General features: G+C 35.9%; 1 protein-coding gene across 1 annotated transcript in view; it reads left to right on the plus strand.

Annotated features, from left to right (window-relative positions):
• The window catches only part of DNAJC13 (DnaJ heat shock protein family (Hsp40) member C13), a 151,421-nt gene that overhangs the window by 28,265 nt on the left and 106,607 nt on the right, over window positions 1-16,549 (plus strand). Inside the window, exon 2 of the mRNA XM_077130133.1 lies at window positions 3,159-3,239. Within this exon, the coding sequence (XP_076986248.1) occupies window positions 3,172-3,239 (68 nt within the window). The 5' untranslated portion in view covers window positions 3,159-3,171. The remainder of the gene's footprint in view (window positions 1-3,158; window positions 3,240-16,549) is intronic.

Genomic DNA, 16,549 nt, shown 5'->3' on the forward strand with positions numbered 1-16,549 from the left:
TGTAATATAGGAGGGTAGAAGGAACAAATATTTTTTTGTCATCGCAATTGACTTTTTTTCATGAGAAATAACATATATATAAAAAAGCAGTAAATTTCAAAGTGTAGCACAAGTTAGGTGTAGAACAGATTTCAGAGTTTGATATGGGTTGTAATTCCACAATTTTAGGTTTTTAATTCTAGCTGCTCTAAGGTACTGGAGACTAAAAGAAGTATCAGTGTAATGATTCAGCAACCATATTTGTTTGTTAAACCCTACCTGCTTTGTATAACTCTGCCATCGCCTTTGGTCTTTCTGTCCCACTGTTTATGGGTATTCAGGCTACGCTCACTGTAACTTTTTCATATTGGAAGGAGCTGTCAGTAATGTGGGGTACGTAGATGGAACTATCTGATATTCTGGAGAGGGTCAGGGACCCTGTACTTATCTGGCCCAGGGACCCATCTGGAGTTGTAGGTTTCTGGAAAGTTACCCTACTATATGGAATCTTTGTAGAATCTTATGTATTGCTATAGGTGTTCTTTAGATTGACTGAAATGGTTTTGGTTGGGGTTTGGCAAGCTATGATAGTTATCATGTCTAACTGAAGCTTGCATAAGAGTGACCTCCAGAGTAGCCTCTCAAACTGTATTTGAACTCTCTCAGCCACTGATATTTTATTAGTTATACTTCTTTTCCCCCTTTTGGTCAGGATGGAATTGTTGATCCCATCGTACCAGGGCCAGACTTATCCCTGGGAGTCATCTCCCACACCGCCAGGGAGACTTTCACCCCTAGATATCATGCACACGTAGGGGGAAGAACAATGATTTCACTTGTAGAGTTGGGTTTGGGCAGAGAGAGGCCACATCTGAGCAACAAAAGAGGTCCTCTGAAGTAAGTCTTAGGAATGCCTGTAAGTAGGCTAAACTCCTCCACTACATACATAAGCTTCCCAAGAGCAAGCCTCAAGATCAAGGGCTTGACCTATTGATTTGGGTGTCTCTAACGTTTAAGGCACTGTCAGGGATTTCCTTGGTGGTAAAGTTTAATAGTTCCCACGTAGTGGGGAGCACAATGACTTCACTTTCAGAGTTGGGCTTAGAGAGAGTGAGTTGGCATATTCATTTTTAACTTTTATTCAAAATGAAGTGAATAATGCAGTATTTTCAAAATTTATCTTCAGTCTTTCACTGGTAGCTATTTCCAACAACTTGTCCTGTGAAGTTTGGTAAATATGAATTTTTTGATGAGAGAAAAGGATTCTTGATTTTATACATTTTTGGGTTATAGTCAATAAACTTCTCTTTGAGAGAAAGGATTCTTGATTTTATACATTTCTGGGTTATAGTCAATAAACTTCTCTTACAACATTGCATGTAACATGTTCCTACTGCATGTGGCTGTAAGGCACCTCATGCCATATGTTATTCCTCATGCATTCAGTAATCCTGAACTGGTCCTTATCCTACTCACAAAGAAGTCTATTTATTCTCCAAACTGCTATAAAATTTTCCAAGTAGGGTACACAGGTGGTTCAGTGGTAGAATGCTCACCTTCCATGCAGGAGACCTGGGTTAGATTCCCGGACCATGCACACCCCTCCCCCCAAGAAACAATTTCCAAGTGCTTGCTCCCAGGTTTTGTTCTTATCTTGATGTGGCCTGGTAGGAAACAGTTTGCAGTTACAGTATGAATTGTTCTAATGTGTTCATGCGCTGCACTACAATGTTGCCTTAAAGTCATTTTCTCCAAGAATATTTAATTCTGTTGGAAAAGATTAATACTCTGTGAAAACATGCTAACCAATACATTTGACATAATCTCAAATTTGTAAGTAAATAAATATTTTTCTAAATTGGAGAGGCAAGAATTATTTTTGGATGCTAGGATGACAGAATACTTTATAACTATTTTAGATTTCTTAATATTGACATGAATTACTTTTATTTATTTAATTTTTTTTGCGTGGGCAGGCACCAGGAATTGAACCTGGTTTCCGGCATGGCAGGTGAGAACTCTGCCTGCTGAGCCACTGTGGCCTGCCCTTTTTTTTTTTTTGAATTACTTTTATAATGAGGAAATATTTATTTTTAAGTTAAGTCTTAGTGTTTTACAGAAGGTCCCCTGAACAGTGATAGAGACAACAAAGTGGCTGGCATTCAGGAGCTCAACAAAAATGTTTTGTCTCTTGCTGACTCTTGGTGAAGGTGCCCTTCATAAGCCAAGGCAATGTTTGGCAGTTGGAATTTTAACAATTTATTTGCTTTATCAAACATTTTGAATTAGCTTCCATATACTGAGGTTCTTGAGGGCAATTCTTGTCCCCAAGAAATTCAGTTCATATGGGGAGAAATATCAGACAACGATAGCATGTTGTGTTAAAAGCTATAGTATAGAAAGATGAACAGAACAATGTCTGTTGTTCTAGTTTGCTAGCTGCCAGAATGCAACACACCAGAGTGGAATGGCTTTTAATAAAAGGGGATTTATTTCATTAGTTCTTCAGAGGAAAGGCAGCTAACTTTCATCTGAGGTTCTTTCTTACATGGGAAGGCACAGGGTGATCTCTGCTGGCCTTCTCTCCAGGCCTCTGGGCTCCAACAACTTTCCCCGGGGTAATTCCTTTCTGCATCTCCAAAGGCTTGGACTGAGCTGCGAGTGCTGAGATGAGGTTTCTAAGCTGCTTGGGCTGTGCTATATGTTGAGCTTTCTCATTTAAGCACCAGCCAATTAAATTAAACATAATTCATTACAGCAGGCACACCTCCTAGCTGACTGCAGATGTAATGAGTAATAAATGAGGTTCAGGTATCATTGGCTCATGTCCACAGCAACAGAACTAGGTACCTTCACCTGGCTAAGTTGACAACTGAACCTAAGTACCACAGTCCTTAAAGCCTGATGGTGTTTTTTTTTTTTTTTTTTTTTTTTGCATGGGCAGGCAGTGGGAAACAAACACGGGTCTCTGGCATGGCAGACAAAAACTCTGCCACTGAGCCACCGTGGCCTACCCAAAACCTGATGGCCTTTTAAAGGAAGTTGTACCTTAAAATGAGTACCATATCGCAGGCTATGAAAGTGAGAGAGAGAACACACTTTGGGTATGGGAGAGGCAGGAAGAATTCTAAAGATATATAACACTACTAAATTCACCCATTTTTTTTTTTATCTTACAGGTTTCAGCACAAAATGAACATAATTAGGGAAAATAAGGATTTGGCATGTTTCTACACAACAAAACATTCATGGAGGGGAAAGTGAGTATTCCTGTTGGTTTTATTTTTCTGTGCTTCTATAATGTATTACTTTAAACATTATTCTTACAGCATTTTGAGTCTATGCTATATGCTCAGTAATGCTATTCAGCCCTTCTCTTTTGGAAAACATATGTGCGGGTTTTAAAAGCAAGTGCTACATTTAGAATCAATGTTAAATAATTGTTCTTTTTGCTTTTGACATTTCTCCTTTTCTCTATCTGTCCTGGGAAGGAGTTTTATAAAAATTAAAAGTAACAATTAAGAGGAAAGTAACCAGTTGTTCACCCTCCTGGATGATGTAAATTAATGTGACGTTATGCAGCAGTAGTAGATTGCTAACTCCCCAAATTTGTTACCATTAATTCTAGTGTACTATATAATATTTCTTAAGACCTGAAATGAGATTGATAAATTGAATTTGCTCCTTTCTTTTCATTGGGTGAAGGGGAAAAGAGAGAGGATAATGCTATTTTTATTAGCTTGCCTAATCAAACCAAGAAGGTATACCTGCTTTTCTTTCTTTGTAAAATGGACAGTAATTCCTACCATTCAGATTGTCATAAGATTAAATGAAGTGATATCGAGTATGTGAATGCTTTAAAATTGTACCTGAAATACATTGACTATTCAATGAATGGCCCTTTGTTCATAAGAAAAATGTGTATTTAGTCTCTGGTTCTTATGAGTAGTAATGCGTAAAGCATGAGTGTTTCACAACGTTGACAGATAAATGAACACATTATTCCAGATTAGGCCTCTAGATAGATAAGACATCATACATGCATGAGTACAGTGATATTTATTCTTATTTATTTATTTATTTATTTTTTGGCTTTTATAAAAGGGATTTATTTAGTTACAAATTTACAGTTCTTCAGAGGAAAAGCAGTTGCCTTTCTTTCCTCTGGCTTTCTCTGTCACCCGGGAAGGCATGTGGCGATGTTTGTTGGCCTTCCCTCACGTCTTCTAGATTCCAGTGGCTTTCCCCAGGGTGATTCCTTTCTGTATCACCAAATGTCTGAGTCTGGTCAGCTTTAAGCTCTGAGCTGGGCTGTGCTGGGCTGTGCTGAGCTGCCTGAGCTGCTGAGCTCTCTTCTGACTTTTTCCTTTTAAGCCTCTAGCTAATTAAATTAAGCATCACTAAGGAGGGCGCCCCTTAGCAGACCATGATGTAATCAGCCATAGATGAAATTCACATGCTGATGATTTAAGTCCGCAGCAGCAAAACAACTGGGCATGATCACTTGGCCAAGTTGACACCAGAACCTAACTACTACACCCTCTTTGACAAATTTCTAAACATAGGCATCACAACTGTGGACTTGCCCCTCCCAGTAGCTGCATTGAAAGGTGGAGCCATTACCCAAACAACAGATCAGCATCCCAGATTTAAAACTCAAGAGCACTCTTTAAATAATAGTGCACGAGGTTATTTTTCCAAGAAGTTTGATGTGAATTTAATTTTTAATCTTTTTATTTTTATTTATTTATTTTTTTGCATAGGCAGGCACCAGGAATTGAACCCAGGTCTCCGGCATGGCAGGCAAGAACTCTGTCTGCTGTGCCACCATGGCCCACCCCATGATTATTTTATTTTATTTTAAAAAAAAAATATGACAAGAAAGAAGCACATTCTTAATATATGATCATTCCGTTCTACATATATAATCAGTAATTCACAATATCATCACGCAGTTGCATATTCATCATCATGATCATTTCTTAGAACATTTGCATCAAATCAGAAAAAGAAATAAAAAGACAACAGAAAAAAATTCATACATACCATACCCCTTACTCCTCCCTTTCATTGATCACTAGCATTTCAATCTAAGTTTATTTTAACATTTGTTCCCCCTATTATTTATTTTTGTTCCATATGTTTCGCTCTTCTGTTGATAAGGTAGATAAAAGGAGCATCAGACACAAGGTTTTCACAATCACACAATCACATTGTGAAAGCTCTATCATTATACAATCATCTTTAAGAAACATGGCTACTGGAACATGGCTCTACATGTTCAGGCCGTTCCTTCCAGCCTCTCTATTACATCTTGACTAACAAGGTGATATCTATTTAAGGCGTAAGAATAACATCCAGGATAACCTCTCAACTCTGTTTGGAATCATTTAGCCCTTGACACTTTATTTTGTCTCATTTCACTCTTCCCCCTTTTGGTCGAGAAGATTTTCTTAGTCCCTTGATGCTGAGTCTCAGCTCATTCTAGGATTTCTGTCCCATGTTGCCAAGAAGGTCCACACCCCTGGGAGTCATGTCCCACGTAGACAGGGGAGGGCAGCGAGTTTGCTTGTTGTGTTGGCTGAAGAGAGAGGCCACATCTGAGCCACAAAAGAGGTTCTCTTGGAGTTAACTCTGAGGCCTAATTTTAAGTAGGCTTAGCCTATCCTTTGTGGGGTTACGTTTCATATGAACAAACCCCAAGATTGGGGGCTCAGCCTATTGCTTTGGTTGTCCCCACTGCTTGTGAGAAAATCAAGAATTCAACTTGGGGAAGTTGAATTTTCCCCCTTTCTCACCATTCCCTGAAGGGGACTTCACAAATACTTTTTTATTCACTGTTCAAATCCCTCTGGGATTTATCAGGGCATCACTCTGAACAAACCAACAAAATCTCATGCCCTACTCAAGGTTCCATGTACTTATGGTGTTCAATTAAGCTTTCTGCATAAGTTATATTAGGAAATGCACTAGTCAAAATATAAATTTTGTACCAAATAAACATTTTTTGCTTTAGTCTCACACATAAGTTAAAATTTTAAAATATTAATTACTATTAATTTTCAACACCCTGCAGTAATGACATTCTTATGTTCTTCCTCATGCAAAAAACAATTTTTTAAATTTGTACATTTAGTCACTATCATTATGCACTCTAGGCATTCCTAGATTATACCATCTGTCTTTATCGTCTATCTTTCTTTTTGATTTCATTTGTGCCCCCAGCCCTCCTCCCTCTGTCATTCTCACAGTGAATTTAATTTCTTTAAGTGAAAAAATTAAAATTCATTCAGAATCTTGTGTAAATGAATCCTATAGTCCAGCCTTTTGTTTAATATAAACCTTTATTAATTCAAACAACATGATCTACCAAATACACATTGTAGTTCTCCTTTCCTTTCCTTTCTTTTTTTTTGTGTTGTGTTCTTACTCTTAACTTTAAAACTTTTAGGTAATAGAGAATTTGGTAACTTCTTAGAATGGTGAAACACCTGAACTCTGTGGTATTTCTGGTTTGCTTTAGCGAGCTGACTGATTTTGAAAGATTTGTATGTTAGATCTTGTTCCATTTTAATAGCTTGTTTTTAGTTTGTTAATGATGCCAAAAATGCAGTGTACCAGAAATGAGTTGCAAGTTTACAGTTCTAAGGCCATAAAAGTGTCCAAACTAAGGCATCCAGAGAAAGAGGCCTTGACTCCAGAAAGGGCCAGTGATGTTCAGGGTTTCTCTGTCAGCTGGGAAGTCATGTGGTGATGTCTGCTATCGCTTTCTCTCCTGGATTCTCCTTTCAAACAGCTTCCCCAGGGGCACGTTCTTCCTCATCTCCAAATGTCTGTGTGTGGGTCAGCTCTAGAGCTTTTTCCAAAATGGTTCCCTCTTACGAACGCCATTAAGCAACCCACCTTGAATGGGTGGAGACACATCACCATGGAAGCCACCTCATCAAAAGATTCCACCCAGTTGTGAAACCACACTTCTCCATAGAAACAACATAATAAAAAAAGATTCCACCCAAAAGTATTGAATCAATATTAAAGAACATGGCTTTTCTGAGGCACCTAACAGTTTCAAACCAGCACATAGCTCAACTATGTGAACTTCTAAATTAAAAGGCATCATTATTTTACTTGTAGAATACCATGTCTCATTCTTTTCTCCAGTTAGTTTCATTGAGGTTAAATAAAAAATTGCCTTATCCACGGTAGTATTTTCTGTTTGGTTCTTTGAATCAGCCTTGAAAAACTTGTATCCTCTCTTTTTTTTTCTCAATTGGTAGATTGCTCTTGTCATCATAATACAACTTCTGTTTTTAATATGATTATAGCATACCAATGCACTAATACTAAAGAACAAATTTGCTGCAATACTTTCTGCTTTGTGAGCTTTTCAGTAATTGTGAACATCTGAAAATTTTTTTAATATTCTTAGAGTAGTGACTAAGACTTAACACAATCCTTTTTTCCTCAAAAAGGTACCAATTCAAAACAACATTATTTCTATCCTTTTAGTATAATTCCTTCCTTACCTCATTCACATCTTGAAGCTTTTTGTTTTAATAGCAGCTTTGTAAAGATAGAATTCACACACCATAAAATTCACCCTTTTAAAATGTACAATTCATTGTTTTAGTATACTCAGAGCTGTGCAGCCATTACTAATAATATTTTTAGAACATTTTCATCACCTCATAAAAAAACCCCTTACTCGTTAGCACTCACTCATTCCTCCTGTGCTAGCCTCTGGCAATCACTAATCTACTTTTCTATAAGTATGGATTTGCTTATTCTGTATATCTCATGTAGATAGAATTGTACAAGTCCATGGTCTTTTATAATTGGTTTCTGTCACTTAGCATAATGTTTTAAAGGATCATCCATATTGTATCATGTGTCAGGACTTTAATCCTTTTTATTGTTTAATAATATTACAGTATTTGGATATACCACAGTTTGTTTATTAATCTGTTGGTCATCATTTGTGTTGTTTCCCTTTGATGTTATTATGAATAATGCTTCTATGAATGTTTGAATGCAAATTTTTGGGTGGATATATAGTTTTAGTTCTCTTGGGTATATGCCTAAGAGTAGAGTTGATGGATCTTATGGTAATTCTATGTCTAACTTTTCAAGGAACTACCAAAACTATTGTCCAAAGTGGCTACAGGATATTGCATTCTCACCAAACCCTTGTTATTGTCTGTCTTTTTAATACCTGTTGGTGTATGAAGTGGTATCTCATTGTGGTTTGATTTGCATATCCTTAACAATTAATGATGTCGAGCATCTTTTCATGTTTATTGGCCATTTTTATATCTTCTTTGGAGAAATGCCTATTCAAATCGTTTAATTTCGCTCTCTGTTTATTATTGAGTTGTAAGAGCTCTTTATATATTCTCACTATAAATCCTTTACCAAATATGTGATTTGTAAATATTTTCTCCCACTCTGTGGATTTTCTTGTTGCAGTCTGGGTGGCATCCTTTGAAGCACAAAAGTTTTTAATTTTGATGAAGATCCAGTTCATTTTTTTTTTTTTTTGTCAGTTGTTTTTGATGTCATATCTAAGAAACCATTAGCTAATCTAAGCTCTTGAAGTTTTACTCCTGTATTTTCTTTTAAGGGTTTTATAGTTTTGGCTATTATATTTTAGCTATGATCCATTTTGACTTAATGTTTATATATGGTGTGAGGTAGGTGTTCAACTTCATTCCTTTGCTTGTGGATATTCATTTGTCCTGCCACCATTTGTTGAAAAGACTTCTTTCCATGTTGTATTTTTTTTTACATTCTTGTCAAAAAATCAATTGACTGTAAATGGAAGGGTTTATTTCTATACTCTCAATTCTGTTCCATTGATCTGTCAGTCCTTATGCAAGTACTATTCTTTCTTGATTACTGTAGCTTTGTTGTAAATTAAAAAAAATTAAGGGCCGACATTGTTAGCATTTCTATTGTTTCTGAGTTGCCAATTAAACCATCTCTTTAGTAACATTTTCCTGTACAGCAAATTTTGCATGTTATTTTGGGAGTTTAGAATCCCAGTTTTAAGAGACTCCATGCATGTATACATGTTGTTAACCCATCTCCACCATTGCAGAAAAATGTAATTGATAGTGGCAGTAAAGAGAAATAAGTATTTTTCTTTCTCTTTGTATGTCTAAATTAAAGGTAAGCTCTCCAGAAATTCTTCGAGAATATTAATGTCTCCAGAAATTCTTTGAGTATATTAATGTGACCCATTTCTCTTAACCTTTGTAGTGGTTTTCATTATGTCTCACCTTACAGCTACCACTCACGCTCTTAATGCATATTCATTCATCATCAGTATAGATTCCTTGACTGGTAAAGTAGCCTTTCTTCCATACTTGTCATTTTTCCTACTTGTAGACTGTTTAAACTATGTAATTTCTGGGACAAGCAACAAGGAGGAGTAGATTTTAGGGGGAAAAAAGCGCTTTTTCATGAAAGTGCAAAATTTCTCCCTTAGCGTAAGCACACCATTTCATACAGGAAGGGAGGTTCAGATGTTTCAGTTAAAGCAGAAGTACAGATTTTCTGTGGAAAACTACAGAGTAATGTTCAACACATAGGTTAGATTTTTTTTGAATGGAAATTATAGATCAAATCTCCCATGGCTTACTTTAATAATTGTAAACATTAATTGTAGCAAATGGTCTGAATTTAAGAGTAATATTTTAGTATCTGAACAGGATTTCAACCTTAACACATTGGGATGTATGATGACTGTTCTATGGGAATCCAAGCACAGATGTCCACTATATGCAGAGGCAACATGTATGATGACTACATACAGGAAAGTGAGAGAAACATTGAGGAAAAGTAAAGCTGGTGAATTTCTGATGCCTTTCTTATATGTAGGAATAGGGTCCTACAAGGAGAGAGATCCCCTTCTCTTTAGTTGTCAGGCAGAGATCCCCTTCTCTTTAGTTGTCAGGCATTTGTCCACCTTACCAATTCTGAGACCCAATCTAAGTGTTGTTTCCACCTCTCTTGCTTTGTTCTAGCATTTGAACTTGCTACCTTCTAAATCTCAGATGAGTCCATCCTGAATTTTCTTTTGTATAGCTTTTTGTGATAGTTATTGGGCGATCTAAGATTTGAGCATCTTCTACCCCTTATCACAAATTGGATCACATCTCCTTTATGGGAATTTTATATTTTACACTCAGTGCTTTATTAAAAGCTAACTTCATTTGAGCTGAAAAGATTATGGACATTACATCACAGAATTGATTAGTCCTTAAAATGTCAGATTTCATGAGGATGCCCTTTATTTTTTTTTCTGAGAGAAATGAAGGATTTTGTTACTGAGTTCCTAGGACAGACTGTTTCCTGTGCACTCTTTTCTCTCTCCTGAGGAATACAGCTTCTGATGTGAGTGGACCCTCTTAGGTGGGCCTGCTCTTTCAAGTGGGGTTTGACCAGAATTGTTCATTTCTTTTTCCATTTTCTACTTGCTGCATACTTTTTCTTCTCTTCTTCCTCTTTCCCTTTATTTCATGAATCTACATTCAAAATGTCTCTAAATTTTGCTATTTACTCTTTTACTCAATTCTCAAGTCTCTTATTTTCTTCTGTCCACTCCTTCCATCCTATGGGAATCTCCCTCTCCAAGATCACTGGTGGCCTATGAATTATCATGTCCAATGGCATCTTTTTTTCAGTCTGACCCTTGATCCTTTCAGCAGCATTTGATACTTACCATCTCTTCTATCTTGAAACTCCTTTTATTTTGATTCATCATTATCAGACAACAGGTGGGAAGTGCTAAGCCCACATATAGTGATTGAAGTCCTTTTACATTTCTCTTCCCTTTTGAATAAATCTTCTTTTAAGCCCTCTCAGAAAATGCTTTTGTGTAAGTATTTATTCCACTTCCTAGCATTTTTTCTTCTATTGTCACCATTTAAATTGATCTCTTCCCTAGGGTTTTGGTATGGGATCCACTCATCCCACCCCATTTGGTGATTAGATCCTCTAAACTTTTGCTTTGAATATTGCTGTAGTTACAGAAATTTAAATGAGTGATTTCGCGGATCTTTACATCTGCACAGTTTTGATCTTTTTGAGTACTGAATAGATATATTTTGATGTATTTGACCCAGTAGATTTGCCTCTTAGTCTTTTTCTGGCAGAGCTTCTTAAAAAAAACCTTGAGTAGTTCATTGAAGATAGAGATAGGAAAAAAACATCAGCAGTTGCAACTTCTGGTGTGTGTGTATGTACAAAATAAGCTAGCTAATAGGTGCTAAAATATTTGAATGTATTTTTTTTAAAAAAAACAGATACTTCTTCAAATAAACATCATTGCATTTATTGTATTTCTCTTCTCTGATGAAAATCATGGTGTTTGTATAACAAGTAGTAATAAGTACTTTAATAGATTCAAAGAATTTTTTGCTTTTTGAAGAAATAAGTTGAAAAGATTGATCAGTAATTTCATATTTTCTTGATTATTCATGATTATTCTTCCTCTTGATTATTCTTTTATTTTTTAACAACATATTTTTATTGACAAATCTTCGCACACATACAGTCCATCCATGGTGTACAATCAGTGGCTCACAATATCATCACATGCTGTGTATTCATCACCATGATCATTTTTAGAATATTTGCATCACCCCAGAAAAAGAAATAAAAAGAAAAAAGAAAAAAACTCATACAACCCATACCCCTTATCCCTCCCTCTCATTGACTACTAGTATTTTACTCTACCCAATTTATTTTATCCCCTCCCCCTCCCCCATTATTTATTTACTTTTTAATCTGTATTTTTTTACTCATCTGTCCATACCCTGGATAAAAGAACCATCAGACACAAGATTTTTGCAATCACATGGTCACATTGTAAAAGCCACATATTGTACAGTCATCTTCAAGAATCAAGCCTACTGTAACACAGCTCAACAGTTTCAGGTACTTCCCTCTAGCCACTCCAATACACCATAAACAAAAAAGGAATATCTTTATAATGCTTCAGAATAACCTCCAGGATAACCTCTTGACCCTGTTTGAAATCTCTCAGCCACTGAAACTTTATTTTGTCTCATTTCTCTCTTCCCCCTTTTGGCCAAGAAGGCTTTCTTCAATCCCATGATACCAGGTCCTGGCTTATTCCGGGAGTTCTGACTTCCAGGGAGATTTATACTCCTGGAAAACATGTCCCATGTAGGGGGAAGGGCAGTGAGTTTACTTGCTGAGTTGGCTTAGAGAGAGTGTCCACATCTGAGCAACAAAAGAGGTTCTCTGAGAGTGACTCTTACACAAAATTAGAAATAGGTTTAGCCTACCCTTTGCAGGAATTAATTTCATAGGGTCTAACCCCGAGATTGAGAGCTCAGCCTATTGATTTAGTTGTCCTCACTGCTTGTGAGAATATCAGCAATTCTCCAAATAAGGAAGTTGAATATTCCCTTTCCTTTTTCCCCCATCCCCCAAAGGGATTTTGCAAATACTTCTTTATTCACTGCCTAAATTAGTCTGGGAGATATCAGGGTATCACATTAATCTGGACAAACCAAGAAAATCTCATGCTCTATTCAAGATTCCATGTGCTTATAGTGTTCAACTAAACTGAATATACATGTTAAATTAGGTAATGCACTACCCAAAATATAATTTTTGCACCAACTAAGCATCTCTCCCTTTGGTCTCACACAGAAGTTGAAGTTTTAAAATATGGACGATATCATCCTTTAACCTGTATTTGGATCTACCCCAGTCCTATCCGGATCAGCTTCATTCACATCTCTAGTCTAAGTTTGATCCCTTTTCAACTTTTTAAACAGTTCCTGAATCGGGTAGTGCTGACTTTCATAGCTTCAGAGTTCTAACTCTGAGACTCAGGTTTGACATAAGTACTCAAAGTCTCTGGGAACAACCAGATTATATGCAAACAGTTCAGTATCTCAGCATTTAGAAATAGCAGTTACAATTCCTGAATATATGTGACTAAGTAAGAGCTTGCAATCTAGGATCCCTGATAATAGGCCCCAATCTGATAACCCATGCTCTCAACTTCACTTCACCAAGTTTTTATATTATAGTTAGTCCATATGAGTGAGGCATGATAGTATTTGCCTTTTTGTTTCTGAATTTTATTCAACATATAGTCCTTAAAGTTTATTCGCCTAGTTGTATGCCTCATACCTCTTGATTATTCTTGCTGGTGAAATTTTAGATATGGATAGCACAAAATGTCCATATTTACCATTTGGACATAAAATATCAACCATCAAAAATAAGTATAAAGATTGAGGTACAGATCCCCAAGTTTTTCTACATTTTTTGTATGAACTCAGGAACTCCTGAGTTCAGATGGACTCCACTGACCTACATTTGGCTCCTAGTGGACTATTTGCAAGAAAAGCCCAAATATCAGTCTGGGTAACATAATTTTTGATTCTTGAAATTCAGGAATCAGAACATAGTCTAGTAAATCGATTATGAGAAGCAATATTTTGAGAAATACTGCCATATTTCTAAAGAAATTATCTTGTTGTGTTTGACCTTTCAGCTAATGCAACATTATGATACTTTAAGAACTTTTCAGTAAAACTGCCATTATTTAAAAATATATATATTTTTATTGAGATATCTTCATGTACCATACAGTGCATCCAAAGTATACAATCAGTGCCTCACAATATCATCACACGGTTGTTTATTCATCACCATGATCATTTTTAGAACATTTGTATTGGTTCAGAAAAAAAAAAAGAAACTGAAATATTCCATACATTCCATACTCAGCCTTCCCTCTCATTGACCACTAGTACTGCAATCTACAAAAAAATTTTTTACCCCTTACTCCCCCCCCCATTATTTATTTATTGTTTTACTCATCTGTCTGTACTCTGGATAAAGGGAGCATCAACCACAAGATTTTCACAATCATATGTTGTATAAAAGCTGTATAGTTATACAATCATCACAAGAATCAAGGCTACTGGAATACAATTCAGGAGTTTCAGATATTTCCTTCTAACTATTCTCATACACTAAAACCTAAAAAGGAATATCTATATAATTCATAAGAATGATCTCCAGAATAACTTCTAGATTCTATTTAAAATCTCTCGGCCACTGAAACTTTATTTTGTCTCATTTCTCTCTTCCCCCTTTTGGTCAAGAAGGCTTTCTCAGTCCCAGGATGCCAGGTCTTGGTTCATCCCAGGAGTTTTGTCCCATGTTCCCAGGAAGAGTTACACCCCTAGAAATCATGTCTCATGTAGTAGGGAGGGCAGTGAATTCACCTGCCAAATTGACTTGGAGAAAGAGGTCACATCTGAGCAACAGAAGAGGTTCTCTAGGGGTGACTCTTAAGACTGCCTGGTAATCTTATCAAATGACACGACTCTCCCCTCTGCCTTTTAACCTGTAAATCACATAGTTGATTGTCATTCTGAGTGAGGCTGCTGAAATATCCAGTGCTTCTTGGACCTCCCACACAATTTTTACATTTGATATTTTTACCTCTTCTACATATAGATTTGATATATAGAAGTAGCCAAATATCTGTCATAGTTAATTAAATACTTTTTTGTGTCAAAAATATTTTATAGACCATTGGGTAATGAAAATTATTTTTTAACATTTTTTATTGTGAAATATGACATGTATACAAAAAAGCAATAAATTTCCAAATACATTTTAACAAGTAGTTATACAACAGATTTTATTTGAAGTTTGGTATGGGTTACAGGTCCATGATTTTTCATTTTTTCTTCTAGATACTCCAAGACACTGGAGACCAAAAGAAATCTCAGTATATTGATTCAGCAGCCATATTTATTTGTTAAATCCTATCTACTCTATTATATTCTTCCTTCCCCTTTTTCTTCCTTTTTTGTGAAAAACAACATATATACAAAAAAAGCAATAAATTTCAAAGTTTGGTATGGGGTACAGTTCCACAATTTTAAGTTTTTATTTCTAGCTTCTTTAAGGTACTTGAGACTAAAAGAAATATCAATATACTGATTCAGCACTGATACTCATTTGTTAAACCTGACCTTCTCTGTATAACTCTACCTTCACCTTTGATCTTTCTCTCACTCTTTAGGGTTATTTGGTCTGTGGCCAATCTAATTTTTTCATATTGGAAGGGGCTATTGATAATATGGGATAGGCACTGAAACTAGTTGATGTTCTGGAAAGGTTGGCCCCTCTTCATTTCAGGTGAAACATTTTAATTGCATGGCTTATAAGCACTTCCTAAAATCAGTCCTAGAAGTACTTAATACTTTGGACAGTGGTATTGCTACCATACCTTTTCTAAGGTAACTAAACTTGTTTAGAAGTCCTCATGTAACTTTTTAAAAGTCAAAGCAAAGTACTTTTTTATTACACTATGGTCAACCTATATATATATATATATATTTAATTTTTATTTGATTTTATTAACCTGCTTATTATATAATACAACTCATAAAATATTCATATATGTGTCTGTATGTGTGTGTATTGTCTGAAATTATGTTATCTGATATTTTGTGAATTGTGATAGGAAGGATATTTTGAATTGCTAAGAATAGTTGCAGTTATATTTAAGTGTTGTAATTTAAGCCCACCTACTTCATAAAGTGAGTAGGCAAGTAATCTAACCTTTTATGCTTTTAACTTTTTTTTTTTTTATTATTTTTTTTTAACATGGGCAGGCACTGTTAATCAAACCTTGGTCTCCAGCATGGCAGGTGAAAACTCGGCCACCTGAGCCACCATGGCCTTCCCCTTTTATGCTTTTATAAAATTATGTCCAGAAGAATTGATGGGCTAATAGGTTTCCGGCTATGTGTTTTTGTTCACCTTAATGAGAATTAAGTGAACACATTGTTCCAAATGCTTGGTTGCTCTTTAATCATTGTAAGTATTACTACCAACTTCATTTGAATGTATTCCCAAAAAGTAAATACCAGTTTTTGTAAAGAAAGTCATAATTTAAATGCTGTAAAGAAACCTCATGATTAATTTTTTTTTTTTTACTTCAGAAACCTTTGTATGACAAAAACAAGCACTTCTTTTTTACTTAGAGATTTGAGTGTTTCTGTGTAGTCCTTTGAAGTACTTATACCATAGAGTAATATCATATGTTCCATGTGCTGGTTTGAAAGGGTTTATGTACCCTAGAAAAGCCATATTTTAATCCTAATCTCATTTTGTAAAGATAGCCATTTCTTCTAATCCCTATTCAGTACTGTATGTCGGAAACTTGAATTAGTTTGTCTCCATGGAGATGTGACTCAATCAAGTGTGGGTATTAAACTTGAACAGATGGAGATGTGTCACCATCCATTCCAGTTGGGTCTTGATTGGTTTTACTGGAATCCTTTAAAAGAAGAAACACTTTGGAAAAAAGCTGGAGAACAAGAGAAAGCCATGAGATTCTGAGAGATACCAAGTCCACCAGCCAGCAACTTTTGGAGATGAAGAAGGAGAACGCCCATTGGGGAGCTTCATGAAACAAGCGCCCTAGAGAAGAAGCTAGCAGACAATGCTGTGCTCACCCTGTGCCTTTCCAGATGAGACAGAAACCCTGACTATGTTT

Source organism: Tamandua tetradactyla, chromosome 15, assembly GCF_023851605.1.
Source record: "Tamandua tetradactyla isolate mTamTet1 chromosome 15, mTamTet1.pri, whole genome shotgun sequence".
Lineage (NCBI taxonomy): Eukaryota > Metazoa > Chordata > Mammalia > Pilosa > Myrmecophagidae > Tamandua > Tamandua tetradactyla.